The sequence below is a fragment of the Chiloscyllium plagiosum genome, unplaced genomic scaffold, assembly GCF_037043375.1.
Source record: "Chiloscyllium plagiosum isolate Xiang-an unplaced genomic scaffold, Cpla_swu_hap1 HiC_scaffold_24, whole genome shotgun sequence".
In the NCBI taxonomy this organism is placed as follows: domain Eukaryota; kingdom Metazoa; phylum Chordata; class Chondrichthyes; order Orectolobiformes; family Hemiscylliidae; genus Chiloscyllium; species Chiloscyllium plagiosum.
Window position 1 is genome coordinate 18325875 of NW_028270162.1, and position 25302 is coordinate 18351176.

The 25302-nt window shown below is 45.6% G+C and overlaps 1 protein-coding gene across 3 annotated transcripts in view; it reads left to right on the forward strand.

Moving 5' to 3' along the window:
• Positions 1-25302, forward strand: part of LOC122562579 (rabphilin-3A-like) — a 311952-nt gene that overhangs the window by 159143 nt on the left and 127507 nt on the right. For 2 of the 3 annotated variants that reach the window (XM_043715536.2, XM_087999954.1), the window contains exons 1-2: positions 912-1016; positions 21695-21800. In XM_043715536.2, coding sequence (XP_043571471.2) covers positions 21724-21800 — 77 coding nt within the window. In that variant the 5' untranslated portion in view covers positions 912-1016; positions 21695-21723. Of the gene's footprint in view, positions 1-911; positions 1017-21694; positions 21801-25302 lie in introns of those variants that run through there. The other variant, XM_087999953.1, reaches the window with a different exon arrangement.

The window sequence follows — 25302 nt, forward strand, 5'->3', positions numbered from 1 at the left end:
ACTTCCACTCCTATGTCTTATGGTCTTATAAAATGAGGGAGAGATGTTTTGTGTTTGTAAAGATGAGGCGGCAATGTTTGTGATTGTAAAGTTGAGGAAGAAATGTTTTGTGTTTGTGAAAATGAGGGAGAGATATTTTGTGTTTGTAAAGATGAGGCGGCAATGTTTGTGATTGTAAAGTTGAGGAAGAAATGTTTTGTGTTTGTGAAAATGAGGGAGAGATATTTTGTGTTTGTAAAGATGATGGAGAGATGTTTTGTATTTGTAAAGATGAGGGGTTGATGCTTTGTGTTTGTAAAGTTGAGGGAGCGATGTTTTGTGTTTGTAAAGATGAGGGAGAGATATAAAGATAAGGGAGTGATGTTTTGTGTTTGCGAAGATAAGGGAGAGATGTTTTGTGTTTGTGAAGATGCACGAGAGATGTTTTGTGTTTGTAAGGATGAGGGAGAGATGTTTGTGTTTATAAAGACAAGGGAGAGAAGTTTGTGTTTATAAAGAGAAGGGACAGTGCTTTGTGTTTGTAAAGTTGAGGGAGAAATGTTTTTGTGAAGATGAGGGAGAGATATTTTGTGTTTGTAAAGATTAGGGAGAGATGTTTTGAAACATCTAGGCGCCTAGGTCTCAGTGACTGGTGAATGAGGGTAAAGTGTTGCTCAGAGGGGGAGGTTTTGAAGGAAGAGCCTGGAGGTTCAGGCCCGCAGTATTGGGCTTTTTTTGTTGGTGGGGTGTGTTTAGGGAGGTATGTTGCACTGCTTAGATTGGGCTCCCCTCACTGCCACATTCACCTTGCTCGGTCTTCATTTTCCATTCTCAGATTAAATGATAATAGTGTTGACTGACGGCACCACGTGTCAAGCAGCACTGACCAGCAGTGGGTCGAGCATCCATCAGCTGAGACTGTAGGGTTGGGAGGGGGAGACAGAACAGCGCTGACTGCAATTAAGCAGCAGAACTCATATCAGAACACACACAGCACAGGATTTGCACCATCTCAGAGGATCTCTTCCCAACCTCAGGTAATGTTGCTGCTTATATTTGATCATTTATTAATGTGTTACCTCCTCCCCTCAACAAAAATCGTGTCTTTAGCCCATCAAATTTTGCGTGTTAGTTATTTACCTGAATTGTGAAAGTGGGGTGGGATGCTCAGCGCACTTTTCCCGGGACATGACAAGGTCCCTGACAGAATAAATAACCGTCCCGTGCTGTTGCCTGACTGTGAAGCGAGTGGAGGCTGCGGACCAGCCCGGTTCCTGAGGCTGCTCCCACTCGCTGTGATGTGGGATTTCTGGGTGTCAGTGCGGAGCAGCCGTGGGATGGCTTTACCCACACCCCCTTCCCTGTCCCGGACCCACATAGACAAACACACACAGACCCCCACACGCGCACAGACACTCCCCCATACACACAGACCACCACCCCGACACACACACACAGATCACCACCCCCCGACACACACACACAGACCACCCCCCCCGACACACACACACAGACCACCCCCCCCCGACACACACAAAGACAGACCACCCTCCGACACACACAAAGACAGACCACCCTCCGACACACACACAGACAGACCACCCTCCAACACACACATAGACACCCCCCCCGACACACAGACAGACAGACCACACCCCCCGACACATATACACACACACACACAGACCACCCCCCAACACACATACACAGCCAGTCAGGCGGCTGTATGCAGGAGCTGCCTTTTCTCTGTGCTGATAGTTTGTATTTTCTGGGAGTGATTCGCATTGGGGGGGGGGGGAGTGTGGGGGGATTGATCGGCTTTCCTCAACTGTGTGTCCTGTTCGGGTCCAAACTCTGCCCTCAACTGTTCCCTTTCCACTCGCTCCTTTCAATAACCGGTGGGAAGAGCAGGAGCTGAGGCTGGTTTTAACCCAGGAAGCGCTCACTCACCTGCAGATACGGGTGTAACCCTGGGCCCTGATAGCGCACCGAGCTCTTCATCCGCACTGGGGAATATTATCGCTACAACATTGAGTGGGATTGATTTTCGTTTCTCTCTTAAGAATCGGATCATGGTAAACTCTAACGCATTTCATTCCAATGTAGTCTGCTTAGTAAAGGGGTGGGGAGTGAAACTATGTGGGTCTCCTCTGCACTGAATTCACCAAAACTGCACTGGGTTTGGGGGGTGGGGTGTGTGGCGTGTTTCAGACACTTTACACATTTCCAGCGTGTATTTGAAATTCAGCGCACACTAAACCAGGCTGTGCTGTCTGGGATTGTCCAGAATCCATTCGCTTCAGATAGTTATTCATCGCTCCCGCTCCCCAGGATGGGATCCCTGAAGTCCCAGTGCTGAAGAGGGACCTGTCTCCCATTTCTACCTCAGCCCCTATCCTGAGCAGGGTCCCGTTCGGAGGCTCCAGTTCCCACCTCGGTCGGACGGTCGGAGCTATCGGCGCAGTGTTCCGACAGTGGCTGGCTGTTCAAAGCCGTGCAAGCAGTTGGAGACGCGGTCAGTTCCCCGGCTTCCCTTGCAGAATGCAGCTGGCACTGGGGGCACTACCGCGGACGGTTCACACTGATTTTAATTCCCAGCTGGCCAGGCCACAACCCCCAGTCAGTGGTGTGAAACCCGGGGGTGAGTGCAGTCTGTGGGCGGTTTCTGTCTGTCCCCCACCTTTCTGTATGGCAGGGGCTGCTGGAGGGGCATTCCAGCTGTTTCTCTCGACACAAATACAATGATTTACCTGTCCTTTGCACCATCACTGACCGGCTTCAGTTTCCCCTCTCACAGGGAGGGGGCTCACAAGTGGTTCCATCCTGTTACCCCCACCACCCAGTTCCTGCTGGGAATTTCTGAAATACTCATTGTTACTGCCCAGGTTGGCCGACAGTGTAACAATGAGCACGCTTCCAATTACTTTACTGGTTGTATAGTGTTTTGAGGCTTGTGAAAGGTGTTTCCTGACTCTGGTAACCTTCACACTCTGTCTGACCCCCTAACTGAATGTTTCCCCCCCTCCAAACTGCCCCACATCCCCAACTGGTCTCGATCCCTCCCCACTTTGTGTTACACTTGGACCAGAGTGGGTTAACAAAGGGAAGGCCACCCCATTTATTCAAGGTAAAGGGAGCCTTGCTTGAGTTTTTTTGTAGCAACAGGGAGGGTTGACGTGGCATACCCAACCTCTAAAGGCATTCGATAAAATACCACTTACTGGGTGGAGTTTTCACATTCTCTCCAAGTCGGTGTGGGTTTCCTCCCCCAGTCCAAAGATGTGCAGGGTAGGGGGATTATGGGGATGGAGGATCAGTATGGACTCATGGGCTGACCGGCTTCTTTCTGCACTGCAGGGATTCAACCCTATGGTTCAATGATTCTGTGTCTTGTCAGCAAATTGAAACCTGTGGAATAAAACAGACATGGTAGCAGGGATTCAAAGTTGGCCAGTAACAGGAATCAGAGAGTAGTGGTGACTGGAGGAAATTGTAGACACAGTAATTTCCCAAGGCTTGGCATTATGACCTCTGAGTTTCTTGATATACTAATGACCCAGTCTTGGGTGTACAGGGTGTCATTTCGAAATTTGCAGATAACACACAAATTAGAAAATTTAGAAATGAGGAAGAAAATAATGATAAGCTTCATGAGGACAGGCTGATGGAATGAATAGACACACGGAAAATGAAATGTAATACAGAGAGGTGATTCATTTTGATAGGAAGAAGAAAGATAGGCAATGTAGACTAAAAAAATTAAGAGTTATACAGCGCAGAAGCAGGCCTTTCGGTCCAACTCATCCATACTGACCAGATATCCTGAATTAATCTAATCCTATTTGCCAGCATTTGGCCCAAATCTTTTTAAATCTTTCCTATTCATATACCCATCCAGATGCTTTTAAAATGTTGTAATTGTACCAGCCTCCACCACTTCCTCTGGCAGCTCGTTCCATACACGTACCACCCTCTGTGTGAACAAGTTGTCCCTCAGGTCCCTTTTATACGTTTCCCCTCTCATCCTAAACCTATGACCTCTAGTTCTGGATTCTCTTACCCTGGAAAAAAGACCTTGGCTATTCACCTCACCTGTGCACCTCAGGATTTTATAAACCTCTTTAATGTCACCCCTCAGCATCCAATGCTCCAGGGAAAACAGCCCCATCCTATTCAGCCTCTCTCTATAGGTCATAGCCTCCACTCCCAGCAACATCCTTGTCCGTCTTTTCTGAACCCTTTCAAGTGTAACAACATTTTTCCTATAGCAGGGAGACCAGAATTGAATTCATTAATCTAAAAGTGGAGTCACTAATGTTCTATACAGCTACAACACAACATCTCAACTCGTATACTCAATGCACTGATTAATGAAGGCAAGCATACCAAACATCTTCTTCACCAACTTGTCGACCTGTGACTCCACATTCAAGGAAGTATGCATCTGCACCCTAGGTTTCTTTGTTCAGCAATACTCCCCAAGGCCCTACCATTAATTGTATAAGTCCTGCCCTGATTTGCCTTACCAAAATGCCACAACTTACATTTATCTAAATTAAGCTGCACTTGCCACTCCTTGGTCCATTGGACTATCTGATCAAGATCCCATTGTACTCTGAGATAACCTTTTTCACTGTCTACTAAACTACCAATTTTGATGTCATTGGCTAACCCAAATCATTTATATAAATGACAAAAAGCAGCAGATCCAGCACTGATCCTTGTGGCACTTGCTGGTTACAGGCTTCCAGTCTGAAAAACAACCCTCCACCACCACCTAAATTCTAAAGGGATTACAAGAACAGACATACCCAGGAGCAGACGTGTAAATCATTAAAGGTTGAGATGTTGCTAGTAAGGAAAATAGAATCCTCGAGTTATCATTGTGCCATTGAGTATAAAAACACGGAGTATATGATAGAACTTTCAAAAACATCAGGTCGCCCTCAATATGAAGTATTCTGTCAATTAGGAAGCATGTGAACATTCTAAAGGTGGTACAGAAAAGATGTATCAGAATGAGACAAGAGACTTTGGTTACGAGGGTTAATTGATGAAACTGAGGCTGTTCTCTTTGGAGAAGAGAAGGCTGAGATGAGATCTGATGACGTTCAAACCCATGAAGGCTCGAGACAAAATAAGTTCGGAGGAACTTTTCCTGTTGTAGAAAAGGTCAAGAACCAGAGGATTGAAGGTGATCGGTAAATGATGCAATGGTAATGTGAAAATCATTTAAACGTAGTCAGTGGTTAAGGTCAGAAAACATTACCTGAGAGTGTGGTGGAAGCAATTTCAAATGTGCCAGCTCTGATGAAGAGTCACCTGGACTCGAGACGTTAGCTTGCTCTCTCTCCATGAATGATTTCTGACCCGCTGTGCTCTCCAGTATTTGTTGTTTTCAGTACAGATTCCAGCTTCTGCAGTGATTTGCTCCTTCTGAAAGGGAATTTGATAAGCAGCTGCTTGCCTGTGGGGATACAGTATGGGAGTGGGACAAGCAGAGTTGATTTTGGAGAGAGCAGAACCTGATTGGCTGAATGGCCTCCCTCAGTTCTGTAACCATTCTAAGAATCTAATCGAATAATGATTAAAATGCAACAAATGTAAACTCAAACTATATTTGAGTGAGAGAAGCAGCTGTAATATAACACAGCTCACTGGGAAAAGGGCAGTAACTGGTCTAATACCTATACCTAGATTTCAGAATTGGGGGGAAACCCATGAATTTTTATTTGAAACATTGGTCAGTATGGAGGACTGGCCCTATATCACATTTCTGTAAAATTATACTCCCAGAAAAAACTTGCATGCTTTATCTAAATTCACACCTTCAGCTTGTGGCATGGAGAGTTCCCACCTTCACTTCCACAGTTATATTTTATAAGTACCATATAAGTTGTAGTGTCACTGGATAGGTGAGCCAGAGGCCCAGGCTAATGCTTTGGAGGTATGGGCTGAAATCACACTATGGCAACTGTTGGAATGTAGATTGAATTAGTCATTTTGGAATTGAAAATTAATTTCAGTAAAAGCCCATCTTGTTTACTAATGCCCATTAGGGAAGGAAATCTGCCATCCTTATCTGGTCTGAACTACATGTGTTCAGACCCACAGTAATGTGGTTAACTGTTAACTGCACTCTGAAACAGCTGAACAATCTACTCGATTTCAGGGCATTAGGGACAGGCAATAAATGCTGGCTGTGTCCACATTAAATTAAAAATGCTCTCTGCGATCTTTAGAGAAAGGGGGATCGTTTTTAATATGTCATTTGTTTGTTGGTATCTCTGAATAGCCCTATTAAAATGGAAAACTATCCATTGTATCAGAGTTCATTAGATTTATCTTTGCAGTTAACATCCAAAACTATTCTGAATTCCCTTTAATACCTATTGCAATCTGTCAGCTAAGGCAAGATTATGCCCAATAGAGCCACTTTTGCTCAACTTACGGTTGTGTTCTGCAGGGGATTTGCTGATTCCTGATATTGCCATCTATCCAAGTCTACATTGTAAGGTTGACAGATATTCTGGAGGAATGTTTGACCATTTTTGTAGAACCTTGACTCCAAAGGTGACTTGGATTGAGTAAGCGCTGGAGCAGATTGTAATGGCCTAATAAACGCCAATATAAGCTAACAGGCATTTTCCAGGACTGCCATTTTCATAAAGATATTGCCTGGGGAGGGGTAAAAGGGTGCTATACAGCTGTGACTTCAAGACTTTGATCTGAGAATTGGATTTGCACTCGGTATTTTACGATTCTGTCTCTATTGCCTCAAGTGTCTGTGCCCAACATTTGGGTCTAATTTATTCCAAGCAATAACAAGCAAAGAGTATTGTTGCACTGTGTTACCCTGGAGGAATAGGTGAGAGGGTGAAACAATGTCTTAATGTTGCTTAGAGTTGGAATATCTAATTTGTGGTCATTGAGTTACTTAGCAAGTGCTGGCAATCGAAGAAGCTCACAGTCCAACAATGTGCCATAGTTTCTTTATTTCTGGCTTATTCCATTTGAATCAGAGTGTGGTGCTGGAAGAGCACAGTAAGTCAGGCAGCGTCTGAGGAGCAGGAGAATCGGGCATAAGCTCTTCATCATTCCTGATGAAGGGTTTCTGCCCGAAACGTCAATTCTCCTGCTCCTCGGATGCTATCTGACCTGCTGTGCTTTACCAGCATCACACTCTCGACTCTGATCTTGAGCATCTGCAGACCTCACTTTCTTCTTATTCCATTTGAATGTTGCACCCTTTCAAGTTTAAAAAGGGCAAGTCTTAGCATTGCTCTCTCTTGCTGAACAAACAGTAAAATAAACACCAAAATCTATTTTTTTGGGATAATAATGGAAATACGAATTTGAACTTTATCCATAGCCCTGTGCTCCATGTTGTAGCCAATTGATGCAAATGAAGAAAGACCTGACTGACTGTAAGGAAAACCATTAAACCAAGGCACATTCCACAAGTAAGCCAGCATTATGAGCTATATTGAGAACACTTTGTCAATCCATGGCCTTGGCTGTGAAGAAGATGGGTTATAATTTAATACAAAAATATAAGAGCCTTCGTGTTTTTTTTAAAAAACATAACTCTGCAGGGAAAGGACAGAAACAAAGCGGTTTGTCCCCATTGGTGTTTGTGCTTCATTGTATTAGGTTTAATTTTAAATAAAATCTTTGGTGATTCAGTAATCAAAGATGAACTTGAACTGTCTGGGCATTTGATTGCAGTACATAACTACATAAAACCAAATAGAATGGTGATTAAAAATCTGGCTTTACAAGTCTCCATTTTCTGGCACTAAAGGATGAACAATTAACACCCGCACCCACTCTTCGGTAAACCTCATGTTTTTGAAGGGGCAGTGAATGCTCACAGGTTTGCCGTGATCTCTGTGTGATAGACCCAGTGCTCGACTAGTTCTGGCAATGGAGTGGATTGCAGACTGTTACCATTTGCGATGCTGTGTCCATCAGGCATCCCTGGTTTGTCAGGCTGCTGCAGAATAATAAGGAGCTGACTGCTGCTGAGCTACCACTGGCACAAGGCTGCGTACTGCAGGGATCTTTTACTCTCTGCAGCTCTCTCGTACAGAAATGAAAACTGGATTAACAGATGTAACTGAGAGAAGAAGCTCTGATCTGAAAGTTTTTAATGTAGAGACTAATCTGCAGAGAACAGTGGAAATGATCTGAGTTCTGAAGGTTTCAGGGAAGATGTTCTGCAGGACAGCATTTTGAAAGGTTTCCATGTTTAATTAGCAATTTTTGTGACTACTTACTCACATGGTCTAATTTTAAACATAACCTGAGATCATGCAATAATGTAAATGGATCTTATCAGTGACAAACTGACAACTATTCTGCTTTCTCAGATAGATACTGACCTTCTTTTGAGGTGGGAACTTAGTTTGTAAAATTCAAGTGGAAACATTATAACTGATTATTGTTGTCATTATCATTTCTTTGTTACAGTGGCTGAGATGTGCCTCTATTGTATGATCATTGGAAATGATGGGATTACATTGCTTGAAGGATTGGTGTTGTTTGTGAAATAGCTGCTCAAAGCAGCTTATCGTAACAGTGCAGGCAGATCATTTTCACATGGTTAAGATGTACTTGGAGATGGGGTGGAGTGTTGTTGCAACGTGGCGTAGTGGGGGAGACTGTCTGATTGTCAGTGTTGGTTGGTTGGTGCAGTCTGATGGGGAGTGTGGGGCGGTGCAGTCTGATGAGAAGTGTGGGGTGATTCTGTCTGATGGGGAGTGTGGGGTGGTGCAATCTGATGGGGAGGGTGGGGTGGTGCTGTCTGATGGGGAGTGTGGGGTGGTGTAGTCTGATGGGGAGTGTGGGGTGGTGTAGTCTGATGGGGAGTGTGGGGCGGTGCAGTCTGATGGGGAGTGTGGGGCATTGCAGTCTGATGGGGGGTGTGGGGCGGTGCAGTCTGATGGGGAGTGTGGGTTGGTGCAGTCTGATAAGGAGTGTGGGGCGGTGCAGTCTGATGGGGAGTGTGGGGCGGTGCAGTCTGATGGGGAGTGTGGGTTGGTGCAGTCTGATAAGGAGTGTGGGGTGATTTATCTGATGGGGAGTGTGGGGCGGTGCAGTCTGATGGGGAGTGTGGGGCGGTGTAGTCAGATGGGGAGTGTGGGGCGGTGTAGTCAGATGGGGAGTGTGGGGTGGTGCAGTCTGATGGGGGGTGTAGGGTGGTGCAGTCTGGGGAGTGTGGGGCAGTGCAGTCTGATGGGGAGTGTGGGATGGTGCAGTCTGATGAGAAGTGTGGGGTGATCCTATCTGATGGGGAGTGTGGGGTGATGCAATCTGATGGGGAGGGTGGGGTGGTGCAATCTGATGGGGAGGGTGGGGTGGTGTTGTCTGATGGGGAGTGTGGGGTGGTGTAGTCTGATGGGGAGTGTGGGGTGGTGTAGTCTGATGGGGAGTGTGGGGCGGTGCAGTCTGGTGGGGAGTGTGGGTTGGTGCAGTCTGATGAGGAGTGTGGGGTGATTTATCTGATGGGGAGTGTGGGGCGGTGCAGTCTGATGGGGAGTGTGGGGCATTGCAGTCTGATGGGGAGTGTGGGTTGGTGCAGTCTGATGAGGAGTGTGGGGTGATTTATCTGATGGGGAGTGTGGGGCGGTGCAGTCTGATGGGGAGTGTGGGGCGGTGTAGTCAGATGGGGAGTGTGGGGCGGTGTAGTCAGATGGGGAGTGTGGGGTGGTGCAGTCTGATGGGGGGTGTGGGGTGGTGCAGTCTGGGGAGTGTGGGGCGGTGCAGTCTAATGGGGAGTGTGGGATGGTGCAGTCTGATGAGAAGTGTGGGATGATCCTGTCTGATGGGGAGGGTGGGGTGGTGCAATCTGATGGGGATGATGGCGTGGTGCAATCTGATGGGGGGGGTGGGGTGGTGCAATTTGATGGGGAGGGTGGCGTGGTGTTGTCTGATGGAGAGTGTGGGGTGGTGTAGTCTGATGGGGAGTGTGGGGTGATTCTGTCTGATGGGGAGTGTGGAGTGGTGCAGTCTGGTGGGGAGTGTGGGGCGGTGCAGTCTGATGAGGAGTGTGGGGTGGTGCAGTCAGATGGGGAGTGTGGGGCGGTGCAGTCAGATGGGGAGTGTGGGGCATTGCAGTCTGATGGGGAGTGTGGGTTGGCGCAGTCTGATGAGGAGTGTGGGGTGATTTATCTGATGGGGAGTGTGGGGCGGTGCAGTCTGATGGGGGGTGTGGGGTGGTGCAGTCTGATGGGGAGTGTGGGGCGGTGCAGTCTGATGGGGAGTGTGGGGCATTGCAGTCTGATGGGGAGTGTGGGTTGGCGCAGTCTGATGAGGAGTGTGGAGTGGTGTAGTCAGATGGGGAGTGTGGGGCGGTGTAGTCAGATGGGGAGTGTGGGATGTTGCAGTCTGATGAGGAGTGTGGGGTGATATATCTGATGGGGAGTGTAGGGCGGTGCAGTCAGATGGGGAGTGTGGGCCGGTGCAGTCTGATGGGGAGTGTGGAGTGGTGCAGTCAGATGGGGAGTGTGGGTTGGTGCAGTCTGATGGGGAGTGTGGAGTGGTGTAGTCAGATGGGGAGTGTGGGGCGGTGTAGTCAGATGGGGAGTGTGGGATGTTGCAGTCTGATGGGGAGTGTGGGGTGGTGCAGTTTGATGGGGGGGTGTGGGGTGGTGCAGTCTGATGGGGAGTGTGGGGTGGTGCAGTTTGATGGGGGGGTGTGGGGTGGTGCAGTCTGATGGGGAGTGTGGGGCAGTGTAGTCAGATGGGGAGTGTGGGGCGGTGCAGTCTGATGGGGAGTGTAGGGCATTACAATCTGATGGGGAGGGTGGGGCGGTGCAGTCTGATGGGGAGTGTGGGGCGGTGCAGTCTGATGGGGAGTGTGGGACGTTGCAGTCTGATGGGGAGTGTGGGGCGGTGCAGTCTGATGGGGAGTGTGGGGCAGTGCAGTCAGATGGGGAGTGTGGGGCGGTGCAGTCTGATGGGGGGGTGTGGGGTGGTGCAGTCAGATGGGGAGTGTGGGGTGGTGCAGTCAGATGGGGAGTGTGGGGCAGTGCAGTCAGATGGGGAGTGTGGGGCGGTGCAGTCTGATGGAGGGTGTGGGACGTTGCAGTCTGATGGGGAGTGCGGGGCGGTGCAGTCTGATGGGGAGTGTGGGGCGGTGTAGTCAGATGGGGAGTGCGGGGCGGTGTAGTCTGATGGGGAGTGTGGGTTGGTGCATTCTGATGGGGAGTGTGGGGTGATTTATCTGATGGGGAGTGTGGGCTGGTGCAGTCTGATGGGGAGTGCGGGGTGGTGTAGTCTGATGGGGAGTGCGGGGCGGTGTAGTCTGATGGGGAGTGCGGGGCGGTGTAGTCTGATGGGGAGTGTGGGGTGGTGCAGTCAGATGGGGAGTGTGGGGTGGTGCAGTCAGATGGGGAGTATGGGGCATTGCAGTCTGATGGGGAGTGTGGGGGCTGCAGTCTGATGGGGAGTGTGGGGCGGTGCAGTCTGATGGGGAGTGTGGGGCGGTGCAGTCTGATGGGGAGTGTGGGTTGGTGCAGTCTGATGGGGAGTGTGGGGCGGTGCAGTCTGATGGGAAGTGTGGGGTGGTGCAGTTTGATGGGGGGGTGTGGGGTGGTGCAGTCTGATGGGGAGTGTGGGGCATTGCAGTCTGATGGGGAGTGTAGGGCATTGCAGTCTGATGGGGAGTGTGGGACGTTGCAGTCTGATGGGGAGTGTGGGACGTTGCAGTCTGATGGGGAGTGTGGGACGTTGCAGTCTGATGGGGAGTGTGGGGTGGTGCAGTCTGATGGGGAGTGTGGGGCATTGCAGTCTGATGGGGAGTGTGGGGCATTGCAGTCTGATGGGGAGTGTGGGGCATTGCAGTCTGATGGGGAGTGTGGGACGTTGCAGTCTGATGGGGAGTGTGGGGCATTGCAGTCTGATGGGGAGTGTGGGGTGGTGTAGTCAGATGGGGAGTGCGGGGCGGTGTAGTCTGATGGGGAGTGTGGGGCGGTGTAGTCTGATGGGGAGTGTGGGATGTTGCAGTCTGATGGGGAGTGTGGGGTGGTGCAGTCTGATGGGGAGGGTGGGGCGGTGTAGTCTGATGGGGAGTGCGGGGCGGTGTAGTCTGATGGGGAGTGTGGGGCGGTGTAGTCTGATGGGGAGGGTGGGGTGGTGCATTCTGATGGGGAGTGTGGGGTGATTTATCTGATGGGGAGTTTGGGGCGGTGCAGTCTGATGGGGAGTGTGGGGCGGTGTAGTCTGATGGGGAGGGTGGGGCGGTGCATTCTGATGGTGAGGGTGGGGCAGTGCAGTCTGATGGGAGTGTGGGGCGGTGCAGTCTGATGGGGAGGGTGGGGCCGTGTAGTCTGATGGGGAGGGTGGGGCCGTGCAGTCTGATGGGGAGGGTGGGTCGGTGCAGTCTGATGGGGAGGGTGGGGCGGTGCAGTCTGATGGGGAGGGTGGGGCGGTGCAGTCAGATGGGGAGTGTGGGGCGGTGCAGTCTGATGGGGAGTGTGGGGCGGTGCAGTCTGATGGGGAGTGTGGGGCGGTGCAGTCAGATGGGGAGTGTGGGGTGGTGCAGTCTGATGGGGAGGGTGGGGCGGTGCAGTCAGATGGGGAGTGTGGGGCGGTGCAGTCTGATGGGGAGGGTGGGGCGGTGCATTCTGATGGTGAGGGTGGGGCAGTGCAGTCTGATGGGAGTGTGGGGCGGTGCAGTCTGATGGGGAGGGTGGGGCGGTGCAGTCTGATGGGGAGTGTGGGGCGGTGCAGTCTGATGGGGAGTGCGGGGCGGTGCAGTCTGATGGGGAGGGTAGGGTGGTGTAGTCAGATGGGGAGTGTGGGGCATTAAAGTCTGATGGGAAATGCTGAGAATTCCCGTTCTAATGAGGAGGTGATGTTGTTCAATGAGAATGGTCTGACTCCGAGCAGAATAATGGAAATCTTCTTCTGAATTGGACAGCTTGTGGGAACAGGTGTTGCTGGTGGAGTCAGTGCAGCTGGGTATTAATGGCTGATGTTAATCTGAAGATACAAGGTCTAGTTGTACACTGATTCGGTTTTTACACTGGGCCCTTTGGTGGGGGGACAGAAAATCTAAGTATAGCTGTCAAAAATGATATTCTTCAAAACTGCAGCAGCTGGTGCTGTTTGTGTGGAACTCAGTTGCTGGAGATTTAATTTACAGTTTGGAGATGAGGGAAAGAGTCATCGAACAAAGAACAAATGTCGTAATCATAGACCAATCAAAATTGTCAAGTTTAATCTATCGAGTGTTTGCCGAGAAAGTATTGGAAATTAACAGCAGATTGGTCAGAATCTAACTTTTGGGGGCAATTCTTACAGTCGCTCATGTGACACTTATCCTCATCCAATCAGCTTTCATCAGCTTGCACTCATTTGGATCCTGGCGGGTTTTAGCATATTTCCAGTACTTAATATTTGTATTTATATTTAATTTTAAAATGTTGAAATAGTAGAATGTTTCTGCTTTAATTTGCGTCACTGGTCATTTAGTTTGAAAATTCATAAAAGTTTTTTTTATTTTTGTGTATATCTCCCTGGGGCCCCATTTCAGTTCCCAGATAAGAGGCTTGTATTGATCCAGTTACAAGGAAAAGGCATGTGTGAGTAGCTTGGAAACAATTACTCTCTTATTTATTTCATTTCTTTTCTTCGCTTGGCCTGAATTTAATGTCTCTCCTGTCAGGAGACAGCAGCCAGGAACCTAATAACCAGAAAATTGTGAGAGTAATCCCACATCCAAGATGTCCCTGCTGCATTTTACAGGAGTGTCAGTGAGTTGCATTGTCATGCTGCTCACTCGAAATCATTAACTTTGCTTTACTCACTGCTTGAAAATAAGAAATAACAAGCCCTCAGGATTGGTTTGCCGTGCCTTCACTCCCCCTGAGACCTGGGGTTAAATAAAGTCATACAGTAGGTAAACAGACCCTTCAGTCCAACCAGTCCATGCTGAACATAATCCCAAACAAAACTAGTCCCACCTGCCTGCTCCTGGCCCACGTAGCTCCAATCCTGCTCCAATTCACCAGACAGAGTCTCTTACATTATGAGCTTCTGCACTTTAGTAGGAAGAATGGAGATGTAGTTTACTTTGGAAATCAGAAGTATAAAGGGACTTGGGAATCCTAGTTCAGAATTCTCTTCAGGATAACATGCAGGTTCAGTTGGCAGTTAGAAAGGCAATTGTAATGTTAGCATTCGTATCAAGAGGTCTAGAATGCAAGTGCAGGGATGTACTGCTGAGGCTGTATAAGGCAGTGGTCAGACCACATTTGGAATATTGTGAGCAGTTTTGAGCGCCATATTTAAGGAAGGATGTGCTGGTATTGGAGTGGGTCCAGAGAAGATTTATAAGAATGATCCTGGGGATGAAGGGCTTTTCATATGAGGAATGGTTGAGGATTCTGGGTCTGGAGTTGAGAAGGATGAGAGGGAGTCTGATTAAAACTTCAGAATGCTGAGAGGCCTGGATGGAGTGGACATGGACAAGATGCTTCCACTAGCAGGACAAACAAGGACCCAAGGGCACAGCCTCAGACTGAAGGAGAGACTCTTTCAAACTGAGATGAGGAGGAATTTCTTCAGCCAGAGGGTGGGGAATCAGTGGAACTCATTGCTGCAGTGGGTTGTGTATTTAAGACAGAGATAGATAGCTTCTTGTTTGTTAAGGGGATCAAGGGCTATGGGGAGAAGGCAGGAGAATGAAGTTGAGAAACATATCAGTCATGATTGAATAGTGCAGCAGATTTGAGGGGCTGAATGATGTAATGCTGTTCCAGTATCGTATGGTCTTATGATCCTCCATTAGAGTGGTGCTGGAAAAGCACAGCAGTTCAGGCAGCATTTGAAGAGCAGGAAATCGACGTTTCGGGCAAAAGCCCTTCATCAGGAATAAAGGGCTTTTGCCCGAAATGTCGAATTTCCTGCTCCTCGGATGCTGCCTGAACTGCTGTGCTTTTCCAGCACCACTCTAATCCAGAATCCGGTTTCCAACATCTGTAGTCATTGTGTTTACCTTATGATCCTCTATAAAAGTCCAAAATGAAATGAGTTGAAGGAACTCATCAAATATTGGTCATAATCCTTCACTGTAAGCAGGTCTATAATTGTTAATAAATCGACAGTCACATGCAATAATTCACATGGGTTGGGGGGATGGTGGTTGCAGAATCGCAGTCTGAGCACATATTGCCTGAAAATGAATAATCCAAATGTTTGACGCAGTGTGTAACAAAGTAGGCTGCAGCTGGATGAAACTCTGTAAAATAGCAACCGATAATCATGAAGATAAAGAGTCTCGAGACCCACGAGAGCTGCCAGGTGAACAAGCTGAGATTTCATTTCTGCAACCTGGAAATGAATTCAGTTTGTGGGGACTGTGAGCCTGCTCTCCCTCTCTCCGGTGTCTCTAAGGGTTCCAGATGCAGCGTGTTTCAGCAGCCTCAAACAAGTTCCCAGTGAACTCTTACCACTGTACAAAACTCCGAATGAGCTCTCAAAATGGCAGTCTTATTTGGACTAGCATTAGGAATGGAAACATTGTCAGGGCTGGTGTTACAGGGTGCTCTTCTATCATATTTTTAAAACTATATTTTTGGTGGGATGTGAACACTGCTGGCATGACTCTCCTTGATTGTTGCCCCTCCCTGATGTTCCTGGAAGGTAGTGAGCCACCTTTTTGTACTGCAGTCCATCAGGTGCGGACACACCTACTTTTGGGTCCATCGTTGGAGCAGAGAACAGCAAAGGAAGCTAAACACTGCAACTAGCTTTGCCGATGCTAAAAAGAGATGACAAAACTGCAAAAAAGTCTTTTGCTTGCTGGCAATCATGTCTTTCACCTGGATAAGGTAATAGACAAATCCATCATCGTGGTGAACCAGTTTCAGAATAGGAATATGTTACAGATGGTGAGCGTTGGAGTGGGTGATTCATTGCACCATTGTTTTGAAAAATGTGATGCGTGTGGCAGTGATGCTCCTCAGCCCTACCCCAATAAAACACAAATATTTGTCAATAGCTGTGCTTGGTGGAAGAAGCAGGCTGGACAGCAGCTCATAACTGTTAGTGAGTCTGTTCAAACATTTGCAGTCACTAGCTCACGTATGGAGAAGACAGATGAGGATTGAGGAAGGGGAGCAGATCACTTGCTAACGCTGTCTGAGTGGAAGTGGCATGTGATGCATGGGATTCAGGGCACGTGATAGCAACAGGAAATTGTAAACTCAGAATGAGCAGTGAGGCTGGTGGTCTTTATTAATATTGCAGCAAACTCCTGTAGTAAAATCATCCCCACACATGATTGAACCAACAAATCTCCATCACCCACATAGATATCCAGAATTTGATCCCCTGTTTTCTTCCGTTTGCTCAGTTTTAATCTCTCCCATCAGTACTGAAGGTGGGAACATCAGTCTGAGCTCTGCCACACTTCCTGTTCCAGTTAAATATTTCCAATTTGAATTTGACCTCTGAAAAGATCTTTTGATCTTTCCTTTCCATCTTTCAGTGAGAAAGAGGGAACCCATCCTTGACAGTGCCCTAATATTAAATCAAAATCATGATTGAACTTATGTCATCTCACTATGAGCCTCTAAGTCCAAGGGCTATGCTGGAGCTATTCAGGCTGTTCACTTTCCTTCATTTCGGCTGGCTGCCCTTGAATAAGGAACAAATGAGCATCCGATGAAATTATACAGCTTGTTGTGCCATGGAAAGCAATGAATTATAATAACTTCTAACAAGCTCCATGTATTCTAGCCGAGCCAGAACAAACTAATGGTCTGTTGATTTGAATTGCATTGGCATATCCCATAAGGTTGCCAACCCATTAAAGACAAAAAGCCTAATGACTAACCTTGACAATCAAAACATTTTGAAGTGATTTTAGTAATTAATTTACTCCTCTTCTTACTTCTCCAGAGGCACTGATTCCTGCTCAGATCCAGGTCTTTGGCTGATGACTTTTGTGAACTAAAGGCAGTGAATGCAACAGTGCCACCCTGGTTCTCCCCTAGTGCCCATGCTTCGTACTTTTAGCAGGAAGTTAGTGGACATCAATGGAGGGAAGTAGTTATGTCCCATCTGCTGACATTAGGGAACTGAGCAGAGGCTAGTGGTCTGACATGGGGCAGCTTGATGAAATGGCTCGTTGTCACTTCAGCACAGTGTATTTACCCACTGAGCGATTGGCAGTCTTCTCTTCCTGAGCTTTGTCAATAAACTTTCAATGACTGATTTGGCAACTTGTCAAGCAGTTTTCATGATGATTAGATCACCATCTGTTGTTGCATCCTATGATTCTGTGAACGAGGCATTCAGGCGGCAGAATCCGTTAGCAGTGGTTTTCTCACTATAAAATGATCTTATGTAAATATAGATGATGAGATAAAATGCTTGTGCAGTGGGAAGTGTAAAATGGGAGTGGGATGTATTCTCCCTCCTCCATTACAGAAAGACACGATTTTAGCAGCAAGCTTGGGTCACCAATGCAAGCATCATGCTTGGCCAAGGCTGACTGAGAGGAGGAGGCAGTGGTCTAGTGGTACTATCACTGGCCTGATAATCCAGACACCCAGGTAATATTTGGGGATCTGTGTTCAAATCCTACCAAGGCAGATGGTAGAATTTGAATTCAATAAAAATCTGGAATTCAAGAGTCTAATGATAATCATGAGTCGATTGTTTGGAAAACCCCATCTGGTTTGTTAATATCCTTTAGGGAAGCTAATTGTTATCCTTACTTAGTCTGGCCTACGTGTGAATCTAGACCCAAAGCAGCAGTATGGTTGACCCTAAGCTGCTCTGTGACTCATAAACATTGGCGTAGCCAGCGACGCTCTCATCTCGTGAATGAATATTAAGAAAGATTAGTCCTAGGATATTTTAATTCCCAGGTGTCAAATAAACATACTTGGCCAAACTTCCACTCAAGACAGGAACCAAACCCCATAGGCATGACATAGGCAAGTAGAGCAGGAGATTGTGACCTTGGAACCACGGAAACAGCACACTGGTCAGGAAAGTCCTGATGGACATCCAGGTAATGGTGGAGACGGGTTCACAGTCAGTGGAAAGAGGAAACCCAGTGAAGGGGGAAGCCCAAGGTTTCTATGTGAGACCTCAATCCTCTTATGGGCCTTCTCCCCTGAACAATACCGTACCTCGGGAATAGTAGTCATGGTCTAATTGAAGTCCCGTCTTAAACTCTTGAATCTCAGTAGGCATTTTTTTGTTGAGGGCAAAATCCCCACACACTGTTTGAATCAAGGTGGTTAAAATATATATATATAATCTATACATACACACAGATACTGGATGTGGTGAATGCCATATACAAATTTATTAATCCCATCACCCAACCTGTTCTCATTTGGCTTAAATTGGTGCTGTAAAGCTTCAAACCCAAGTAATATCATACAAACTAGTTTGCTGTTTCAACATCACAATAAATGATAGAGTATAAGAATAATTGTCAAACTGCTGAGAGGTCCTATTCTTAATGGAAGTGCTTGATAGTGCAGATGTTAAGCTGTGCAGTACATTGCTTTGCCTGCCTGGAATATGATGTATGGCCAGTGACTTACAGTGCTATTAGTGTTCCAAGTAATTACCCTCTTCATCTTTTAACTGCTAAAATGTCAAGACTTCTTCATTTTGTGCAGCCAAAGTTATCGATGACAGGATTGTACATTATAAAGAATCGTTGTTCAATCACACATGAACGTTTAGTCATGAAATGACACTTTTTCTTTATTCCTAGTGTTTTTCTGTCATAACAATTTGCCAAAAATACTGGTTAAACTTGAGATTTTTCTTCATAGGAAAATGATTTGAGGTTCTAAGCTGAAATATAAATATAGTTGTTTGCAAAACTTTCAGTAATCTTCTGGTGAAATGATGCGCGTCCAGAGGCCCTTGTCCAATATCCCTTCACTTAAATGATCTTTGAGTCCAGTAGCTATTGTGTTCAATTGTATTGAGACCATTATGCTTCAGTTTGGCAATCTTTAGGTATAACAGTTTTTTATTGCACTTGCCTTGAATTCAACATATGTCAAATGGATTTATTTACATCACTAAGATAGTAAAAGCCACCGATATTTTAAGTTAAGAGAATATTATGGTACTGTTGGTCAGAACTTACCACATGACCAATATAAGTCCGTAAATATTGTGTGTTGCCGGGCAAACATCAGGTCACACCCTTGCCTCTGCGTCTAGAGGTTGTGGGATCAAGTCCCATAATCTAAACTGTGCCTAAAAAAAAGGAGAATGTCTCCTGTTGTTGGATATTTCATCTTTTTAATGAGGCATAAAATTGTGGCCTTAAAAATGAGGAGTGAGTTATTATGCCCTTAAACATTTCTCCCTTAAACCAATATCACTCATGGAGAACAAACACAGACAATCTGTTGTTTTGGCTATTTCTGGAGCTTTACTGCAAGATTTTCCCTCAATCCTACTCAGGTAATAAGAGTGACTACATTTCAAAGGAAATTTATTTTAGCTAACATTCTGAGTGTATGATTGGGTGCTACTTAAATACAAGCTCTTTTTATTCCTCTTCTCACCGTGTGCTATATGGATTTCTCTGGAGACTTCGGACCTATTAGAGAGATTTACACCTATTCCTATTTGAGATTGGGAATTGAATGCAACAGAGATTGAGGCCAATCTGAGCATTGTGTGGTGCTGTGTTGGTGCAGAACTGTATTAGGCAATGGCCTTTATTATTTTCTTTTTAAAAATATGTTCATTGGAACCGAGAAAACCCACTCAGAATGGGCGATGAAGTCTTTTTAGAATTATGATTTGTTTCCTATGCCTTTTTTATAAATCAGATTGGACCATTACTTAAAAGTACATTTATGATAATATGTTCTGGGGTTTTTTTTGTCATTTATAAGCAGAATAAATCAGATTATGTAAATACCTCATTCATTGTCACTAGCCCAATATTAGAGGACTGGGTACATACTGCCTTGATGAGCTTGACTGAGAAAAAGTCGTAATGGATTTAAATTATATATAGCATTTAAATTCTTAGGAGCAGGTAATAAGATGAATTAGAAGTTCCTGCAGGAAATGAAATGTTTTGTTTGGATTCCAAAACTGAGCAGGCTGTTTAAGAACTGCCAAAGGAACAGGGCCAAAACAGTGACTGGCCTTTTCTTCCTCGTGTTCTTAGTTTGGTCATCCAACTGTCGTTGTAAAGAAAGATCAAATGGTTTCCGGGTTAGAGTGGTGCTGGAAAAGCACAGCAGGCCGGGCAGCATTCGAGGAGCAGGAAAATTGACTTTTTGGGCAAAGGCCTTTCATCAAGGTGAAGGGCTTTTGCCCGAAATGTCGATTTTCCTGCTCCTCGGATGCTGCCTGACCTGCTGTGCTTTTCCAGCACCACTCTAATCTTGACTCTAATCTCCAGCACCTGCAGTACCCAGATTAATCTGATGCTGAAATTACAGTTTTGTATTCTCCACTGTCTGAAATCGTTATGCATTGAGTCCTCAATCAAATTAAAACTTTATAAATGAGAGTTGAAAGCACTGTTGTCATTAAATTGATTTTAAAAATAATCAAGTAAGCTTTTCTGATATCTCCATTACAGAGTAATACAGCTGCATAAAGGTGAAACAAATGTAAAAGTAATTTTTTGCCAGTTAGGTGTCATGAAACAGAATTGTAAGGGAATGAAGGATTAAATATACGTATGAGTTATGTCCTTGAAATAAGCCTGCTGGATGACAGCACTCTTGTCAAGAATGATCTTGTTTCAGGTAATCTATTCACATTCTGAGGCCAGGCTTAGTTCTGTATCTCCTTCTCCTCAGAGCTTTTGGAGTCAACTGAACTCCATGCACCCAAAGATGGCTCCATTTTCTCTTAAATGTTTCAAACCAGCTTCATCCTAAAGCTCCTTTCTTTTTCTTCCCTTTAGTTTTCCTAATGCTATAACTTCCACTTCTCACCCTCTTCCATCTTATCCTTCTTTGTCCTACAAACCTATATTCCTTAACTCTTTGCTTGAATAGTTAAAAAGTCACATCTCAAAAGGAGAAAAGGTGTTTTGCATACAGAAGAGTTTGAAATCTGTTGCATGAGCCAGAGGTAGGCAGGAAATTTAGTCAAGCCTCATTGATTATTTAATATCCCAGGTCACCTGCTGCACTCGATTCTATTCACAAAATCAGGCACAGGCTCCTCCAGATGCTGGGCAGAGGTGCCCCTGAAGACACTGGGCTCAGTCAAAGTGGTCAAATGAAGCAGATTGTATGTGTTAACTATATCTTTTAAATCAACATCAAAGAGAGCTTTCAATTTAAAAACAATGGCCTTCTCAAAACAGAGGCTAGTTTTGATTGGTTATGCCTACTGATTGGTTGTGCACATTGATTGGATTTGATTGGTCAATGCCTATCTCTGAATAAAGCATATGGAGAGTGTTCTGAGAGGCTCTTGTGGTGCAGTGACCATGTCACTACTTCTAGGCTAGATAGCCTCGGTTCAAGTCCCATCTATCCCAGAGGTCTGTCATAACATGTTTTTAACAGATTGATTAAAAATATCCATGTGGAGTCTTATGAAGAAACATTTAGAAGTGAATTAATCTCAGAATCCACCGTGTTAAATTTTGGCTAATGGTGTTATATAGCAATGCAACTTGACAAAGTTGGTTTCCTTCAGAACTGAACTCCAATATTTCTGCTGTTTTTGTTTTATGCAGATCCTGCTGCCTTTTAGCAGTTGCCAGCCATGACGAACACTGTATTTGGGAACAACACTGACCGCTGGGTCTGTCCAAATGATCGCCAGCTCACTCTCAGATCAAAGTAAGCAAACATAGTCTTTCCTAAAGTTGCTTTTTCAAGCATGTGGAAGCCTTGCAGTATGATAAAGGAGCTTCACTTCCAAATCTCCTTCATGCCTGTTTTTTCGCATGCTCAGTCATTCTCAGTCGCATTGTATTCTTATTGAAACCCAAAATGTCTATGATCAACCTACTCTAGATGTTCTGCTGCACGCCTTCATAAGACACCTTCACACAGCACCCCCCAGCCCCCAGTCCCCAGTCTCATGGAGAGTCACAGCCTTTTCACTAATTACCTTGCACGATCACTGCTTTTCTTCCACTGTTTCAGATTTTTGCTTTGGCACTGAACTTTTAGATAATGACTAACGAATACTAAGAAAACCTCCAATCCCTTCTGCAGTTGCAGTGAAATTGGTCAAATGAAGCAAGTTGTATTTGTTAACTATATCTTTTAAATCAACATCAAATGTACTCATGCCACCCATGAGCTGTTGAAGACAGAGATACAGTTGTTGAGAATTCTCAGCGGAGTTTTAGCCAGCCCCTGTTCGTCCTGATATTTTCTCAACAGTTGTGACCATACGGGGATGGTACCCACATGATGAGTAGTTTGGAGACAGAAGAGTTTGAAATCTGTTGCATGAGCCAGAGGTAGGCAGAAAATTTAGTCAAACCTCATTGATATTAAATATCCCAGGTCACCTGCACTCGATTCTATTCACAAAATCAGACACAGGCTCCTCCAGAAGCTGGGCAGAGGTGCCCCTGAAGACACTGGGCTCAGTCTACTGTAGAAACCCTGAGATATCATTTACAGAATGCACTAGATCTCTGGGGCACCAAGCAGGAAAAGAGGAAGTTGACTTGTGCCTTTTATTTACTCTATTGCGCTATGAGTCACAGAGTCATACAGTTTGGTAAGCTTTCCTTTATTGGTCAGAGTATTGATTACAGGAGTTGGGAGGTTATGCTGTGACCGTACAAAACATTGGTTAGACCACTTTTGGAATATTGCGTGCAATTCTGGTCTCCTTCCTATCAGAAAGATGTTGTGAAACTTGTAAAGGTTCAGAAAAGATTCACAAGGATGTTGCCAGGGTTGGAGGATTTGAGCTATAGGGAGAGGTTGAATAGGCTGTGGTTGTTTTCCCTGGTGCGTCAGAGGCTGAGGGGTGACCTTATAGCGGTTAATAAAATCATGAGGGACATGGATAGGATAAAAGACAAAGTATCTTCCCTGGGGTGGGGGAGTCCAGAACTAGAGGGCATAGGTTTAGGGTGAGAGGGGAAAGATATAAAAGAGACCTAAGGGGCAACATTTTCACGCAGAGGGTGGTACGTGTATGGAATGAGCTGCCAGAGGAAGTGTTGGAGACTGGTACAATTGCAACATTTAAAAGGCATTTGGATGGGTATATGAATAGGAATATGGACCGGTTGCTGGCAGGTGGGACTAGATTGGTTGTGATATCTGGTCGGCATGGACGAGTTGGATCGAAGGATCTGTTTCTGTGCTGTATATCTCTATGATTCTATGACACGCGTATAGAAATAGAAGCTTTCTGCAGCTCATCTGCACAACCAGACATCCCAATCTGACATAGTCCAATTTACCAGCATTTAGCCCAAGTCCCTCAAAAGCCTTCCTATTTACATACCCTTCTAGATGGCTTTTAAATGCTGCAATTGTACCCATGTCTACCTCTTCCTCTGGCAGCTCAATCCATTCGTGCACCACCATCTCCATGAAAAAGTTATCCCTCAGATCCTTTTTAAGTCTTTTTCTCCTCACCTTAAACATATGCCCTCTAGTTCTGGACTCCCCCACCCTAGGAAAAAGACCTTAGCTATTTACCCTATCCATGCCCCTCATGATGTTATAAACCTCTATAAGGGGTCACCCCTCAGCCTCCGATGCTCCAGGGAAAACAGCCCCAGAATATTCAGCCTCTCCCTATAGCTCAAACCTTCCAGTCCCGTCAACATCCTTGTAAATCTTTTCTGCACCCCCTCAAGTTTAACAAAATCCTTCCTATAGAAGGGCGTCCAGAATTGTACGCAATATTCCAAAAGTGGCTTCACCAATGTACTGTACAGCCGCAATATGACATTCTAACTCCTACAGTCAATATTGTGACCAATGAAGGGAAACCATGCCAAATGCCTTCTTCACCATCCTGTCTATCTACGATTCCACTTTCAAGGAATTATGTACCTGCACCCCTAAGTCTCTTTGTTCAGCAACACTCCCTAGGGCCCTACCATTAATTGTATGAGTCCTGTCCTGGTTTGCTTTTCCAAAATGCAACACCTCACATTTACTTTGTAAACTCCATTTGCCACTCCTCACCCATTGGCCATCTGATCAAGGTCCCATTGTACTTTGAGATAATCTTCTTTACTGCCCACTACACCACCTATTTTGGTGCCATGTGCAAACTTACTTACCATACCTCCTATATTTACATCCAAATCATTTATATAAATGACCGAAAGCAGTGGACCCAACACTGATCCTTGTGGCACACCGCTGGTCACAGGCATCCAGACTGAAAAACAACCCTCCACCACCACCCTCTCTCTCTTGCCTTTAAGCCAATTTTATATCCAATTGGCTAGGTCCCCCAGATCCCATGTGATCTAGTCTTACTAACTACTCTACCATATGGAACCTTGTCAAAACACTTTGCTGAAGTCTACAAAGACAACATCTACTACTCTGCCTTCATCAATCTTCATTGTCACCTCTTAAAAAAATTCAATCAAGTTAGTGAGACAAGATTCCCCTCGCACAATGCAATGTTGACTATCCCTAATCAGTCCTTGCCTTTCCAAATGCATATAAATCCTGTCCCTCAGAATCCCCTCCAACAACTTACCCACCACTGATATCAGGGTCACTAGTCTATAGTTCCCTGGCTTTTCCTAACCACCTTTCTTAAAAAATGGCACCACATCAGCCATTCTCCAATCTCTGGAAGTGGATGAGCAGCTGAATTTAATTCATTATTCCTGAGACATTAGGAGCAAGTAAATTCTAGCATCTCTGAGGATTGCCACTGTTGTACGTTAGATATGTTTTTGCTTCCAATTCATAGAAAAATAGATTCAAGTCTGATTCACATCTTTGCTGCACTTGATTCAACTCTGCTTGAATGAATGTGAATGCTGTCATAAACAGCTCTTTTGGAGATAGAAACCTAGGAATTGCTGCTATCAGTATTAGCAGATCAACAATTAATGTATTTAAAAAGGCATTTATTTGTTATCTATTTAAATACAGTGGAAATACATGTATTCGACTATAATCTTTCACTAATCAGTCCAGTTCTGGTGCCAGAGCAAGGTTATAGTCTTCCATTATCTAGCTACTTGTTTGGATATTGTGCAAGATCGTCGCCTTTTTGGTGTTCCATTTTACAGAATGTTAGCATGATTATAAATGTCGCCATGCATGCTCAGAGAGCTGTTTTTTATTACTGTCATACACCCTGTAAGAACACTGCATGGTTTCAAATATC